The following is a 14,026-nucleotide window of genomic DNA, read 5'->3' as shown; positions in this document are numbered from 1 at the left end:
CCCCCCCCCCCCCCCCGTGTGTCACTCAGGTGGTAAGATGTGTGGTTGTTAGCCCAGGATGGGCTGACCTGTGGCTCGCTTGCTTTTATGCTCCTGATACAAGAGCCCTATTTTTCTGCACAGATCTTGCCAAATGTATAGTTTTTCAGGCAGACAAGAAAGTTTAGATCTGGGAGGAAGTTTCTAGCCAAACATCTAAATTCCTGTTTTTCCATTTTAATTTTTATTCCTCTTCCCTTCTCCACCTCTATCAATGGTGTCTTTGTTGGTCTCTCATTGGCTCGGTTTCTAACTCAGCAATTGTGCAACGGTTTGAATGACAAGGTAGTTGTAGAAAAACTGTGTTTTGGCCAATGCTGTATAGGCTGATTTCTGTCCAAGCATTGTCATGAAATTGTTAATCAAGGAGCTGAATTCTTAAAGCTGTTCTTCACCAGCTGAGGTCTTACGAGATGAATCTGCAGTTTCATGGGGACAAGATATTTGGGGTGGAAACACGGGCGAAACTAGAAGGTTCCTGGGGTAATTTAGCATGATAGCTCCGGTCAACTCCTTTGTGCTGTGTTAAATGCTAGCAATCCATTTTCTAATTGAAGCCCATAAGGTTTAAGGGCAGGGTCTCCAGAACATACTCGCTGGGTTCAAATCTCAGCTTCACCACTCACCTAGGTGCGGTAGTACTTTCTCCTCAGGACCACCAGCCCACAAATAAGAGACTTATTATTAGGAGACCTATGATTATTATAAGGAGGCTTATTATTAATTAGGAAAGCTTGGCTTTAGCTTAGTCTTGTTCCTAACTAGTTCTTATAGCTTAAATTAACCAATATTTTTAAATCTACATTCTGCCGCATGGCTTGTTACCTCATCTCTGTACTGCACATCCCCCGCTCTCCCTGCGTCTCACTCACAAATCTTGTGCGTCTAAATTCCTCCTCCTTTTCCTCTCTCTCCCTGGAAAGCCCACCTATGCTCTCCTGCCTAGCAACTGACCGTTCAGCTCTTTATCAAACAAATCACAGCAATTCTTCTTTACCCAACACTTAGGGCCTGTCGCTTGTCTTTGCTGCAGTTTCTGTATACATTCCTAGTGGAAGCCCAAGAAGCAATTGTGCGTCCATTTCTTTATCCCTAAAACAGAAGTGACAGTGATTGTATCTACCTCATGGTGACAGTGTGGGGACTGGCTAATACAGAGAAGGATCTAGAAATGGGCCTAGCAGTTTGTAATTGCTATTTTCTCTTTTAGTTTTTCAAGACAGGATGTCTTTGTGTAGCCTTGGCTGTTGTGAAACTCACTCTGCAGAACAGGCTGACCTCGAACTCACCATGATCTGTCTGCCTCTGCCTCCTGAGTGCTGTGTAATTGCTATTTTTTAATTTTTTTTGTAATGTTGAGGCTAGAACTCAGAACAGTGTACATACTAGGCAAGCCCTCCTCTACTGAGTTCTAACCCTAAGCACTGATCGATCTATCTATCTATCTATCTATCTATCTATCTATCTATCTATCTATCTATCTATCTATCTCATGGGGGGAGACATGTGCATGAACATGTGTGCATGCCACTGCACACATGTGGAGGTCAGAGAACAACTTTCAGGAAGGAGCCAGTCCTCTCCTGCTATATGGATCTCAGGAATCAGACTCAGGTTGTCAGTGTGGTGGTGAGGACCCCTTTACCCACTGCGATCTCCTGCTCACCTTGACCCCTGAGCACTAACATTATTAATTCATGCTTCATGAAGGCCTGTCCATATTCTCACCTCTTCTAATATGAAAATGTTCTCACCGCAGCTTACAATAATAGGTTACGTGTATAGAAGTTCACATTCAATGCGACTTTATCTCATTTATTACTCAGAACCTGACATGGGAGTGAGCTCCCCATTTACAAATGAGAGGTTAGTTCCCAGAGGCAGAAGGGCCCACCAAGAGTCTGAGCTGGTAGGAGCTGAGCCTTAATGTACCTTGGGTCCTGTGTCTGCTGAGGAAATGGGTCCCAGGGAGAACACCGTACTGGAAGTGGAGTGAAAATATTGGCAGGAGAAGGGAGGCACAGAAAGAGGACCCCGGCCTGGAGGTAAAGGCCTTCTTGCATTTTCCCCAGGAGCAGTCCCCTCAAGCCACGCGCACTCCCTCAGCCAACCAAACTGTAGGTGACTTTTTCACACTTAACTAATGCCCAACTTAAACCCCTTGGTTTCCTAGACTTGAGCTAGAAAAGCGAGGTCTGTCTCAGCATTCAAGTTAATTATTTATGAAAGGCGTTTTCTCAGTGGTCTGTGTGTAAACAGCTGGGCCATTTCTGCTAAACAGACCTGGGGTGTCAGGTTAAGCAAATGTTTAACCAGCAGAACAAAGGTCTTTGTGCCAAATACACCTTCTACCTTGTGCTCTGCCAGGTTTGATACACAAGGCCCTGGGAACTGGCACGTGTTCAGCACCTCCCCCAAACCTCCCCTGGCCAAGTCAGTCAACAGCCTCCGAATTGGGCCTCCTGCTTGTTTACCCAATAAATGAACTGAGAAGATTCCAGCTGTTTCCCAGCCCTTCCTTCCTTCTGTCCCCGCCTAATGAGACAGGGACAGAAGAGGTGGGGAGATGTTCAGTCTCAGGAACTCCCAGTGCAGGCCGACAAGGCACCCTTTGCAGAGTTTCTGATGCAGGAAGTTGTCTGGGAGAAGGAAGGGACCAGCTGAGGAGGGAGGCCTCTTTAGAAGGTGGGGGAAGAGATTCCTAAACCTTAGTCAATCTCCTGGTTTGTTGGAATTTTTTGGGGGACTACCAACTAACTTCCAAAGAAAGACACGGTGACTTATTATTAATTATGAATGTTTGACGTTAACGCAGACTTGTCCCATTAGCTCTTTTAACTTAATTCAACCTGCTTCTATTCATCTACGTTTTTTTTTACCATTTATTTATTTATTTATTTATTTATTTATTTATTTATTTATTATGTATACAATATCCTGTCTGTGTGTATGCTTGCAGGCCAGAAGAGGGCACCAGACGCCATTAAAGATGGTTGTGAGCCACCATGTGGTTGCTGGGAATTGAACTCAGGACCTTTGGAAGAGCAGGCAATGCTCTTAACCTCTGAGCCATATTCATCTACGTTTTGCCTCAGGGTTTTTTACTTTGCTTTCATTCCGGATGTTCTACTTTCCTGCTTCCTCCCTGTCTAGGGTCTGTCTGGCCCTCGCTGTCTTCCTGGTGTCTCTTTTTCTTTCTTTCCCCTTTTGAGCCTAAATTCCTCCTCTTAGTTACTCTCCTTGCCCAGAAGGCCTCTCTCACTTTTGGCCATTCAGCTTTTTATTAGATCAGTCAGGTGCCTTAGGCAGGCAAGGTAAAACGGCAACACATCTTTACATAGTTAAACAAATGCAGTACATCTTTGCATAGGTAAACAAATATTTCATAACATTTTCCCTTTTTCGGCTAAATAAAAAGAAAGGTTTTAGCATTAACATAGTAAGACTACATACAATAAGCATTTTTCACTTAACCTGAAGTTTCTACTTACTGTGCCAGCTGCTCAAGTGCTCTGCTCAACAGCGCCTGTCAAAGGAGCTGTATCTATTTTTTTTGTTGTTTTGTTTTTTGTTTTTTGTCCCCCCCCCCATTTTTTTCTCCAGCTTTCTCAGGCCCTGTGTGGAAATTCCAGCCCCACACTTGGCACCATCCTAGGGCAGGTTTTTTTTTTAAGATTTATTTATTTATTATGTATAAAACATTCTGCCTCAATGTATCCTCGCACGCCAGAAGAGGGCGCCAGATCTCAGTACAGATGGTTGTGAGCCACCATGTGGTTGCTGGGAATTGAACTCAGGACCTCTGGAAGAGCAGCCAGTGCTCTTAACCTCTGACCTCTGGGCCATCTCCCCCCCCCCCCCCCCCCCCCCCGCAGTTCTTTTTGTTTGTTTGTTTGTTTTTTCGAGACAGGGTTTCTTTGTGGTTTTTGGAGCCTGTCCTTGAACTAGATCCCGGGCAGTTCTTAATAAAAAAGAATGCGCAGGCTTGCAGGCCATAATAGCGACTGCCATTTCTTTTTTTATATAAAAATATCTATTGTTTATTTATATGTATGTGTGTGTATCTTTGTGAATGTATCTGCACCTACATGTAGGTTCCCAGCGAGGTCAGAGGAGACCCTCTGTAGCTGGAGTTGAAGGCGGTTATGGAACTGCTCAGTGTGGGTGGAACTGAAATCCAGTCTCCGAAAGAACAAGTGCTCAGAGTGCTGAGCCATCCCCTCAGTTCCCATAACTGCCATTCAGCAGGCCAGGCCTGTGTTGGCTCCATCGCTGTAGTAACACCACTGTTACTCCTGCTCCTGGGAGGCGGGAGCTGAGAGAGGTTAAGTAGTTTGCCTACCATGACACAGCTACTAAATAAGGAGTTGGGATCCAAGCCTAGATCCGCCTCCCTTGCAATCTCATTGGATGGCACCGTGCTGCCTATCAAGTAATCTGGCATTTCTTTTAAGCGTCCTTCTTCAATATCCGGAAGGAGAGGCTGCCTCACCCTTATGAAATGCTTCTCTGCAGAGGACACAGCATTCATATTAGAAGTGCTGGATGCAGCAGTTAGGGGAATTACAATGGGGAATCCCATAAAGCAGTGTGTTTTTACTCATTTTTTTTCTCTCAAGTGTGTGTGTATGCACACGTCTATGTGTTCATGGGGGGGGGGGTGCATGTGCGAATGCAGTTTCACGCCTGCAATCCTAGCCCTCCGAGACGCTAAAGCGGAATTGGTTCAAGTCTGAGGCCAGCCTAGACTTCACGGTGAGTTTCAGGTTAAGCTATCCTGCCCCCTTCCCTCCCAGAAAAATAGAAGGAGGAGGAGGAGGCAAACAATAAAAACAGAAAGCGAATGCTTTCTGGAAGTGCACCCATGGCCTGGGGCACTGCTGGCCACTAGCCAGTAGCCACGAGTGGCTAGTATTTGGGTAAGACCTGGGCTGCTCTCTCGTATAAATTGAAATATTTTTTTTTAACTTGAAATATTTCTTTTCTCCCTTTGGTCCTTTAGAAAAAGGATCTTCCACCTGCAAAGTGCGCCCAGCCTGCACAGACAAGGATTATTTCTATACCCACACAGCCTGTGATGCTAATGGAGAGGTGGGTAGCACACTTGGAGCCCCTCCCTTCCCTGTTCCTTAGACTTGACCACAGTTCCAACTCCAGTGGTCAGTGAAACTGACACTGGAGAACTCCCCCACCAACCTGCATGATGAACCCAGGCTGGTGGGGGGGCCAAAGGACACGGCTTCGTGTTCAGGTCAGACACTGTTTCTGCCCGTGTGTGACACTCAGTATTTTCATGTGTTCTTTTTCGAACCCACCAATTTTCTTTTGCTTGGTTTCTCTCCTTTGCTCATCCGCGGGCCCCACCTGCCCATCCATAGAGAGACCCAGTCTCATGTGCTAGCTGCTTCAGCTGAGAGCAGAGGACTTCTCTTCCCACTTCCAACTCCCTGGAGAGTGGCCTAACCGGTTCTAGTGCCCACTGTTTCTCCCCAGCCCCCACCCACACTAGACTTCCTATCCCTGTAGTCTGGTTGTCTCTGGACTGACAAGCAATGTTTGTGTGAACTGATGCGTCAGGCTGTGAACCAGAGGCCACTGAGATACAACCCCACATTCACAGAGCTCCCAAGGGCAGCAGGGGAGCGCCGGACAGTGGTGGTGCACACCTTTAATCCCAGCACTTGGTCTACAGAGCGAGTCCCGGTATGGCCAGGGCTTCACAGAAAAACCTTGTTGAAAAACAAAACAAAACCAACAAACAGACAGAGGAGAAAGAGGATCCCACCACCATGAGGCAATGGAGAGAATGTGTAGGGCCTGGAAGAATCCTAAAGAACAGAACGAGCCGGAGGAGCCGGAGAAAGCCTTTTTGAAAATGCTAATCAACAGGGGAGTTTTGTTTTGACTGTTTTGAAGTAGTCTCATTATATATACAGTGCTGGCCTAGAACTCAGAGCGATCCTCCTGCCTCTGCCTCCTGAGCACTGGGATTAAAGGTGTGCATAACCATGCTCAGCTGATAAAAAGATTTTTATTTTTGGCAAGAGTATACAAATCTTTACCAGAGACAACTGGTCACCACCTCCTCTATCACAGAACCCTCATTAGACGCACCCTTCCTCCTCTGGCTAATGTTGTTTGGCAGACAGTCACTGTGGCAAACATGTGACCAGAACAGAATTCTCTACTGTTTCTGGAGTTCTCATCCTGGGCCAGATCTCTGGTATCCTCCAACCCCCATGTTCTGCTTTGAAACACGGTCTACATCCCACCCATGCTGAATCTTGCTTACTTCATGTTTGCAGACACAGCTCATGTACAAATGGGCCATACCAAAAATCTGTGGTGAGGACCTCGAGGGATCAGTGAAGCTGCCCGCCTCTGGTGTGAAGACCCAATGCCCGCCCTGCAACCCAGGCTTCTTCAAAACCAACAACAGCACCTGCGAACCCTGCCCCTACGGCTCATACTCCAATGGCTCCGGTAACAACACTCTTGCTCTGTTTCCTACATCCTCTCCATCCTAATATTGGGGGTTGGTGATTCCCAGAGGAGCTAGCCGAGTGCCCTCTACCCATCCTCTGAAGGCAGTGAAGGGCAGGCCAGTTCCGAGGACCAGGTTCAGGAGTCTGTAGGTCAGCGTCAGATTGCCCTGTCTTCTGCCTTGCTGTCTCTGTGAGCGTGACTCAGGTCTTGAGAGTCTCAGTCTTCACAGAGAGGTGTCCAGGATGCGGCAAAGCTGCTAACTAGAAAGTCCATGGGGCTAAGATGACCAACTGGACAGAATGGCAACCTATAAGTTACAGGACACAAGGGAGTTGGGGGCGGAGTGCTGTGTACCTGCTAGAACAAATGCATTTGATGACAACGTGGGAATCCTGTGACGTACCTGAGCGAGCTTAAAAGGTGCATCAAAGCGAATGTCTAATCAGTAGGAACAGCTGGAGTTCTGGTCAGTGTGTCTAATTTAAACGGGTTGTTTGAGTACCTCTGACCGAACTTCGTGCTGCAGCACCGCGCGGTCGGCCCACTGTTTGGCGGCCACTTGTCTGTCTGGCAGCAGGTTCAGACACTGACCTAGTCTTGTGCTTCTTCTAGATTGTACCCACTGCCCAGCGGGAACTGAGCCTGCAGTGGGATTTGAATACAAATGGTGGAGCACGCTGCCCTCCAACATGGAAACTACTGTTCTCAGCGGAATCAACTTCGAGTACAAAGTCCTGACCGGTGACTGCCTCCCCCCGCCTTACCCCGTAACTGCCTCTCCCCCCTTACCCTGGTGACTGCCTCTCCCCTCCCCTTGCCCCGTAACTGCCTCTCCTCCCTTCCCCTGTGCTCTCACTCTTTGCTGTCCCACTGGGAATCATGACTCCCTTGAGAGTTCCACTCCCTCCATGGACACGTTTAGTTTCAGAGAGAGAAAGGAGCTAGGAAAAGCATAAACAAGCCGGTCTTGGTGGCTCAGGCCTGTAATCTCAGCACTCAAGATGCTGAGGCAGGAGCATTACTGCAAATATGAGGCAATAGTGAATTCCAGGCTGGTCTTAGTGTGAAATCCTTCTCAAAACAACAAAAATATTAAAGAGAAAACAAAAGAGGTTGAGGCAGGAGTATTATCACAAGTCCCGGATAGCCTAGGCTACAGAGTGAGATCTGGTCTAGAGGGAAGAAAGGAAGGGGGTTGAGGAGAAAGAGAGAAAGAGGGAGGAAAGAAGATAAATAAGAAGAAATGAAGATAGTAGTAAGTTAGTTGTCAGATGAGCATCAGGTCTGGATACCTTGCAGGACAGTGTTATTATCATATTGACCCTTCCCTCTCCTTTTCCAGGCTGGGAGGTGGCTGGTGACTACATTTATACGGCTGTTGGAGCCTCAGACAACGACTTCATGATTCTCACTCTAGTTGTGCCAGGATTTAGGTGAGGACTACAAAACCAGGGGAGCCCAAGCCAACCTGGCCTCTTCCAAAGCCCACGTCCTTGAGAATGTGACGTGGAGAGGCCTCCAGATTTGAGTTTTGTTTTCTCTTCGGTATCAATCCAGAACAGAGAAGAGCACACCATGGCCACGTTAACTGTACACCAGGACATGTTCTTAGTTAATTTTTATTTATTTTTATTTTGTATGTGTACGAGTGTTTGCCTGAGTGTATGTGTATGCCCCCATGAAAGGACAGAAGGGGACACTAGATTCTCTAGACCTGAAGTGACAGACAACTGCAGGCCACCATGTAGGTGCTCAGAATGGAACCCCAGTCCTTTGCAAGAGCAGCCAGTACCCCAAATCACTGAGCAGTCTCTGTAGATCACCCCTGCACCCATGATGGTTTATTTTGAATGTCAGCTTGAGATTTGAATTACCTAGGAGACATACCTCTACGTATGTTGAGAAGGGAATTTTAAAAAAAAAAAAAGCTTTATTTAACTTTATTTCATGCGCATTGGTATAATGATGTCAGATTCTCTTGAACTGGAGCTACAGACAGCTCTGAGCTGCCATGTGGGTGCTGGAAATTGAACCCGGGTCCAATGGAGGAGCAGTCAGTGCTCTTAACCACTGAGCCATCTCACCAGCCCCAAGAAGGGAATTTCTGGAAAGGTCTAAGGAGAAAGAGCTACTGTCTATGCTGGTCAGGGTCTAACTAAGGGGGAAGAGCTGTCTATGCGAGTCAGGGTCTAACTAAGGAGGAAGGGCTTTCTATGCAGGTCGAGGTCTGACTAAGGAGAATAAGCTATCTATGCGGGTTGGGATCCTAGGCCTCAGCCTAGGAAGGAGGAAGTGGGTGGAGTGGCAGCGTGTGTCTGGCTGCTACCTGACTTTGGACACACCTGGTCACCTCATACTCCAGCTTCCCTGTTTCCCATCATGTGGACTGTATCCCCTTAAACTGTGAGCCGAGATAAGCCCTTCCTCCCTTAGCTGCTTCCTGTTCAGTGATTTATCACAGCAGTGAAACAAACTGATGCAGGACCCATGCTGTGTTGGTCTACCCAGCTTCTCTCACTGGTTGGCCACGTCAATCCTTCCTCCTCATGACAGCAGCGAGAGTTTTAGAAACTTAGAAATAACGCCACAGCAGGGCTGGAGAGATGGCTCAGGCTGCTCTTCCAGAGGCCCTGAGTTCAAGTCCCAGCACCCTCATGGTGGCTCACAGTCATCTGTAGTGAGATCAGATGCCCTCTTCTGGCATTCAGACATACATGCAGGCAGAATACTTGTATACATAAAATAAATAAATCTTGAGGGGCTGGAGAGATGGCTCAGAGGTTAAAAGCATTGCCTGTTCTTCCAAAGGTCCTGAGTTCGATTCCCAGCAACCACACGGTGGCTCACAACCATCTGTAATGGGGTCTGGTGCCCTCTTCTGGCCTACAGGCATATACACAGGCAGAATATTGTATACATAATAAATAAATAAATAAATATTTTAAAAAATTTAAAGAGAAAATAAGGCCACAGTACCACTTACAGTTTATTTTTATGAAATTTTAATAGATAATTTAATATGCTTTGTGTGTATGAATGTTTTACATAGATGCGTGTATATACACCTTGTGTGTGTCAGTTTGATCCCTGGAACTGAGGTTGTGTATGCTTGTGAACCTGGGTCCTCTGCAAGAGTAACAAGCGCTCTAAACCACTGAGCCATCTCTCGAGTTCATTGTTACTTGAGGCAAGAAGATTGAGTAGGATGGTTCTTACTGCATTTTATAAAGTACGTTACCACCCTGAGTACTGTTGTGCAGCGATACTATAATGAGAGATAAAGATAATTATCACTTCCATTCATTAGCCAAGGGAGCTACGCATTGGCCAGGTGAAGGTCATATAGCTTGGATGGCATAGTTGGACTTAGGTCTCAATCTTTCCAACTCCTCCCCCCAGGTCCCTCAAACCCTCAACTGACCCTTTCCGCTGTCTAGACTCTTTAAGTAGCCCTGCTTGGCTTCGGAGATGATCTGTAGTTGATGTCCCGCAGACCTCCCCAGTCAGTGATGGCCGACACAGAGAACAAAGAGGTGGCCAGGATCACATTTGTCTTCGAGACCGTCTGCTCTGTGAACTGTGAGCTCTACTTCATGGTGGTATGTTTCTTCTCTAAGTAGCTGGGGGCTTCTGCCGGAGGGTGGGCCCAGCTTGCCCTAGCGGTAAGGCGATGGGATTGGGCGACCATTATGGTGATTCCACAGGGCACCAGCCCAGAGTGACTACCAGGGGCTCCGTAGTACTTAGAACAGGTCTGACCACTGCGACAGCCCACAGGGTAGTGCCTGCTTCCTGGAGCAATGACCCCTTCCTCACTTGTCTATCCCGGACTCAGGGCATGAACTCTAGGACCAACACTCCAGTGGAGACGTGGAAAGGCCCCAAAGGCAAGCAGTCCTACACCTACATCATCGAGGAGAATGCCACTGTGAGCTTCACATGGGCCTTCCAGAGGACCACTCTGCACAAAACTGTGAGTCCCTCTCCATCCCAGGGGCAGACTGTGCGCACGGGAGGAATCCCGGTGTGAGCTCATGCATGCTTGCACGCTTCTGAGTTCGTAATCATGCACACTTTTGAGAAGGCTTGGCGTAGCCCTCTGAGGGCTTATAACCTTTTCTTCATGGTTTCCAGGGAAGATAGCATTGCATACCTTCAGTCATCTGTCCCTCCTTATAATCCCCAGCATGGGTGAAGCCAGATCTGCGGCTATTTTTAAGAAACACCACTCTGCTTTCCTTTCGTTTTTGAGACAGGGTCTCGGTACATAACCCAGGCTGACCTGGAACTTTCGATCTTCCAGTTTTACCCTTCCCAGAGCTAGATTACCAAATCTGGCTTCTGGGGCAGTAGTGGTGCACGCCTTTAATCCCAGCGCTTGGGAGGCAGAGGCAGGCAGATCTCTGTGAGTTCAAGGCCAGCCTGGTCTACAAAAGCTGGTTTCAGGACAGCAGGGGCTACACAGGGAAACCTTGTCTCCAAAAAGCCAAAAAGAAAAGAAAAAGAAAAAAATCATTGTCTTTTTAACATTTAAATTTACTAAAAGTAACACTTCTAGTGTTACTAATTTTAATTAGCATACAAAGGATCACCACTAAATAAAGTGAGAAAGATGCTTCTTAGGTTCTTCCTAGGCATCATGGGATAAGCCTTAAAAAGAACTGGGGACATGTCTCAGTCAATAAAAGCTCTTGCCATATGAGCCATGTTTGATCTCGAGCACCCATGTAAAAACCAGGACATGAGACAGTTCAATGAGAGACCCTGTCTCAAAAAGTAAGGTGGGGATGGTAAAAGAATGTCTGGTGTCAGCCGGGCGGTGGTGGCTGTGCCTTTAATCTAGCGCTTGGGAGGCAGAGGCACAAGGATCTCTATATCTCTATGAGTTCGAGGCCAAACTGGTCTACAGAGTGAGTTCCAGGACAGTTAGAGCTGTTACACAGAGAAACTCTGTCTCAAACCACCCCCTCCAAAAAAAAAAAAAAAAAAAAAAAAGAAAAGAAAGAAAGAAAAAGAAAAGAAGCACCAAAAAAGAAAGGAAGGAAGGAAGGAAGGAAGGAAGGAAGGAAGGAAGGAAGAAAAAAAGTCTGGTGGTCTTGTGTCTACTTCTGGCTTCCACATGTGAACACACATGCACATATATGATGTACACACAAATAAATAAAGTAAAAATAAAATCGACTTTCTGCACTTTGAATAGCTGCTGCTGGCTCAGGCCTCCCCTTCCTTTGACCCTGTTTTCTCATCTCCAGGGCAGAAAGTACACTAATGATGTTGCCAAGATCTACTCCATCAATGTCACCAACGTCATAGGTGGCGTGGCCTCCTACTGCCGTCCCTGCGCCCTAGAAGCCTCTGATGTGGGCTCCTCCTGCACCTCTTGTCCTGCTGGCCATTACATTGACCGAGATTCCGGAACCTGCCACCTCTGCCCCCCTAACACCATCCTGAAAGCCCACCAGCCTTACGGCGCACAAGCCTGTGTGCCCTGTGGCTCCGGGACCAAGAGCAATAAGGTGCCAGCACTTGCCACACATGGTGACCTTTGCCCTCTGCTTGGATGGGCGCTGGGTTCTGGATGGGATTCTCAGGGGGTGGGGGTGGGGTCTGATACCCACATGCTATCCCTAGCAACACCCACGCCATCCCATGCTCAGGTTGTTGTGGAGGACACCAACAGGGTGTGATACCAACGTGGTGGTTTGATGTGGGAGTGATTTCTTATTAATAAAGAAACTGCCTAGGCCCCTTGATAGGCCCACCCTTAGGTAGGTGGAGTAAACAGAAGAGAATGCTGGGAAAAAGAAGCTTAGTCAGAGAGTCGCCATGATTCTCCCGCTCCAGACAGACGCAGGTTAAGATCCTCCCTGGTAAGCCAGCTCGTGGGCTACACAGAATATTAGAAATGGGTTAGAACAATATGTAAGAGCTAGCCAATAAGAAACTGGAACTAGCCGGGCCAGGCAGTGTTTGAAAGAATACAGTTTCCGTGTAATTATTTCTGAGCATAAGCTAGCCATGCGGGCGGCCGGGTGCCGGGGACGCAGCCCCGCCGCTCCTATTTCAACAGTGGTTGAGTTCTTAGCAGGAGGTCTTGTCTTCCCTCTGTAGTAGACAAGTCTCATCTTCAGCTGGTGGAGAGCTGGCTAGTAACCTTGGGGTCTAGAGGGCTATTTGGCCTCTGTGCGGACACCGGAAGGGAAGAAATAGTGAGGACGGGGTCTGTGGCTCAAATTCAGCCTAGTCCAATCCAGCCTGTGCACACAGGAATCTGCCCCCTCTCTCTTGGGAAGGTGAGTCAACCTTTGACGGGACATATACGTTGGCATCGCTGGCCTCCACCCAGGGTTTGCTCTGCTCTGCTAGATCTCTGCAAAGATCCCCTGAAGTTTCACATCCACAACATACCTGTACAGGCCAGGCGTGGTGGTACATACCTGTAATCCCAGCACTTGCTAGGTAGAGGAAAGAAAGTCAAGAGCTCAAGATTACTCTTATCTACACAGCAACCTTGAGGCCAGCATAGAACTCGTGAGACCGAGATCCTGTCTCAAAAAACCAAAACCTAAAACAAGACAAAACCCCAAAGACAGTACCCGTGATTAAAGGGTCTGAGATACACATTAGCACTCATAGCCAGTTTGTATTTTACTGATCACTCCATGAGATTTTATTCATTCTTTAAATTTATTTATTTATTTATTTATTTATTTATTTATTTATTTATTTATGAGATCAGGTCCTGTGTATTCTAGATTGACTTCAAACACGGTGTAGTCCCGAGGGTGACCTCAGATTCCAGAACCTTCTGCTTCATTTATTTGCAAAGTGTGTACGATTGTCACACAGATCGCTGACACCTTTTAGGAGGGCCTGGGACGTTCTCCATAGCCTTCTTCCCCAGGAGCTCCCCCTGCTGCTGTGGGAGGGAATGGCAGTGTGTCGGGCTGCGACTAATGGTCCCTAACGTGCAAGAAACAGGAAGCAAAGCCCCTCCCACAGTTCAGTTTCCTACAGAGAACCCCAGAAAGAGGAGGCAAAGTTCAGTGTGTTTTAAATGGCCATGTATGTGCTGCACATGGAAGCCTCTTTCTTGCCGCTCTGGAAGCCTTATTTCCGTTAGGGCCCCATTGTCTTCTGCTTGAAGGAGAGGCTTAGTCAAAGAGCCCTTGCCCAGCCTGCACGAGGCTCTCATTTGAATTCCTAGCACTATTAAAAACAAACTCAGACACAAGTTCTCCGGTGACTACTGGCATCTGGGAACCTCAGAATTCTGCAGCGGAATATTTATGCGCCACAGTAAACCACAGGTCCATTCAAAGGGGACATTTCAAGGGCATGAATGAAAATTGTGTCAGACTTATTGGAACAGGGATCCTTGGTCACTATAATTAATACAAAAGTGGCTTCGGTCCAAGGCTGTGTGGACATTTGCCAGGCAGATGTCCTTGTCAAAATCCTTTGTGTATATACAGGGACGTCCTTGCAGGAATATTAACGC

The 14,026-nt window shown here is 47.3% G+C and overlaps 1 protein-coding gene across 1 annotated transcript in view; it reads left to right on the top strand.

Annotated features, from left to right (window-relative positions):
- Nucleotides 1-14,026, top strand: part of Elapor1 (endosome-lysosome associated apoptosis and autophagy regulator 1) — a 73,945-nt gene that overhangs the window by 48,113 nt on the left and 11,806 nt on the right. Inside the window, exons 8-14 of the mRNA XM_050120980.1 lie at nucleotides 5,042-5,130; nucleotides 6,345-6,522; nucleotides 7,138-7,266; nucleotides 7,868-7,958; nucleotides 10,019-10,124; nucleotides 10,361-10,498; nucleotides 11,778-12,041. Coding sequence (XP_049976937.1) covers nucleotides 5,042-5,130; nucleotides 6,345-6,522; nucleotides 7,138-7,266; nucleotides 7,868-7,958; nucleotides 10,019-10,124; nucleotides 10,361-10,498; nucleotides 11,778-12,041 — 995 coding nt within the window. The remainder of the gene's footprint in view (nucleotides 1-5,041; nucleotides 5,131-6,344; nucleotides 6,523-7,137; nucleotides 7,267-7,867; nucleotides 7,959-10,018; nucleotides 10,125-10,360; nucleotides 10,499-11,777; nucleotides 12,042-14,026) is intronic.

Source organism: Alexandromys fortis, unplaced genomic scaffold, assembly GCF_014885135.2.
Source record: "Alexandromys fortis isolate MF-2015 unplaced genomic scaffold, M_Fortis_MF-2015_v1.1 scaffold_176, whole genome shotgun sequence".
Lineage (NCBI taxonomy): Eukaryota > Metazoa > Chordata > Mammalia > Rodentia > Cricetidae > Alexandromys > Alexandromys fortis.
The sequence above is the reverse complement of the archived record's forward strand: the minus strand, read 5'-3'. Positions and strand labels throughout refer to the sequence as shown.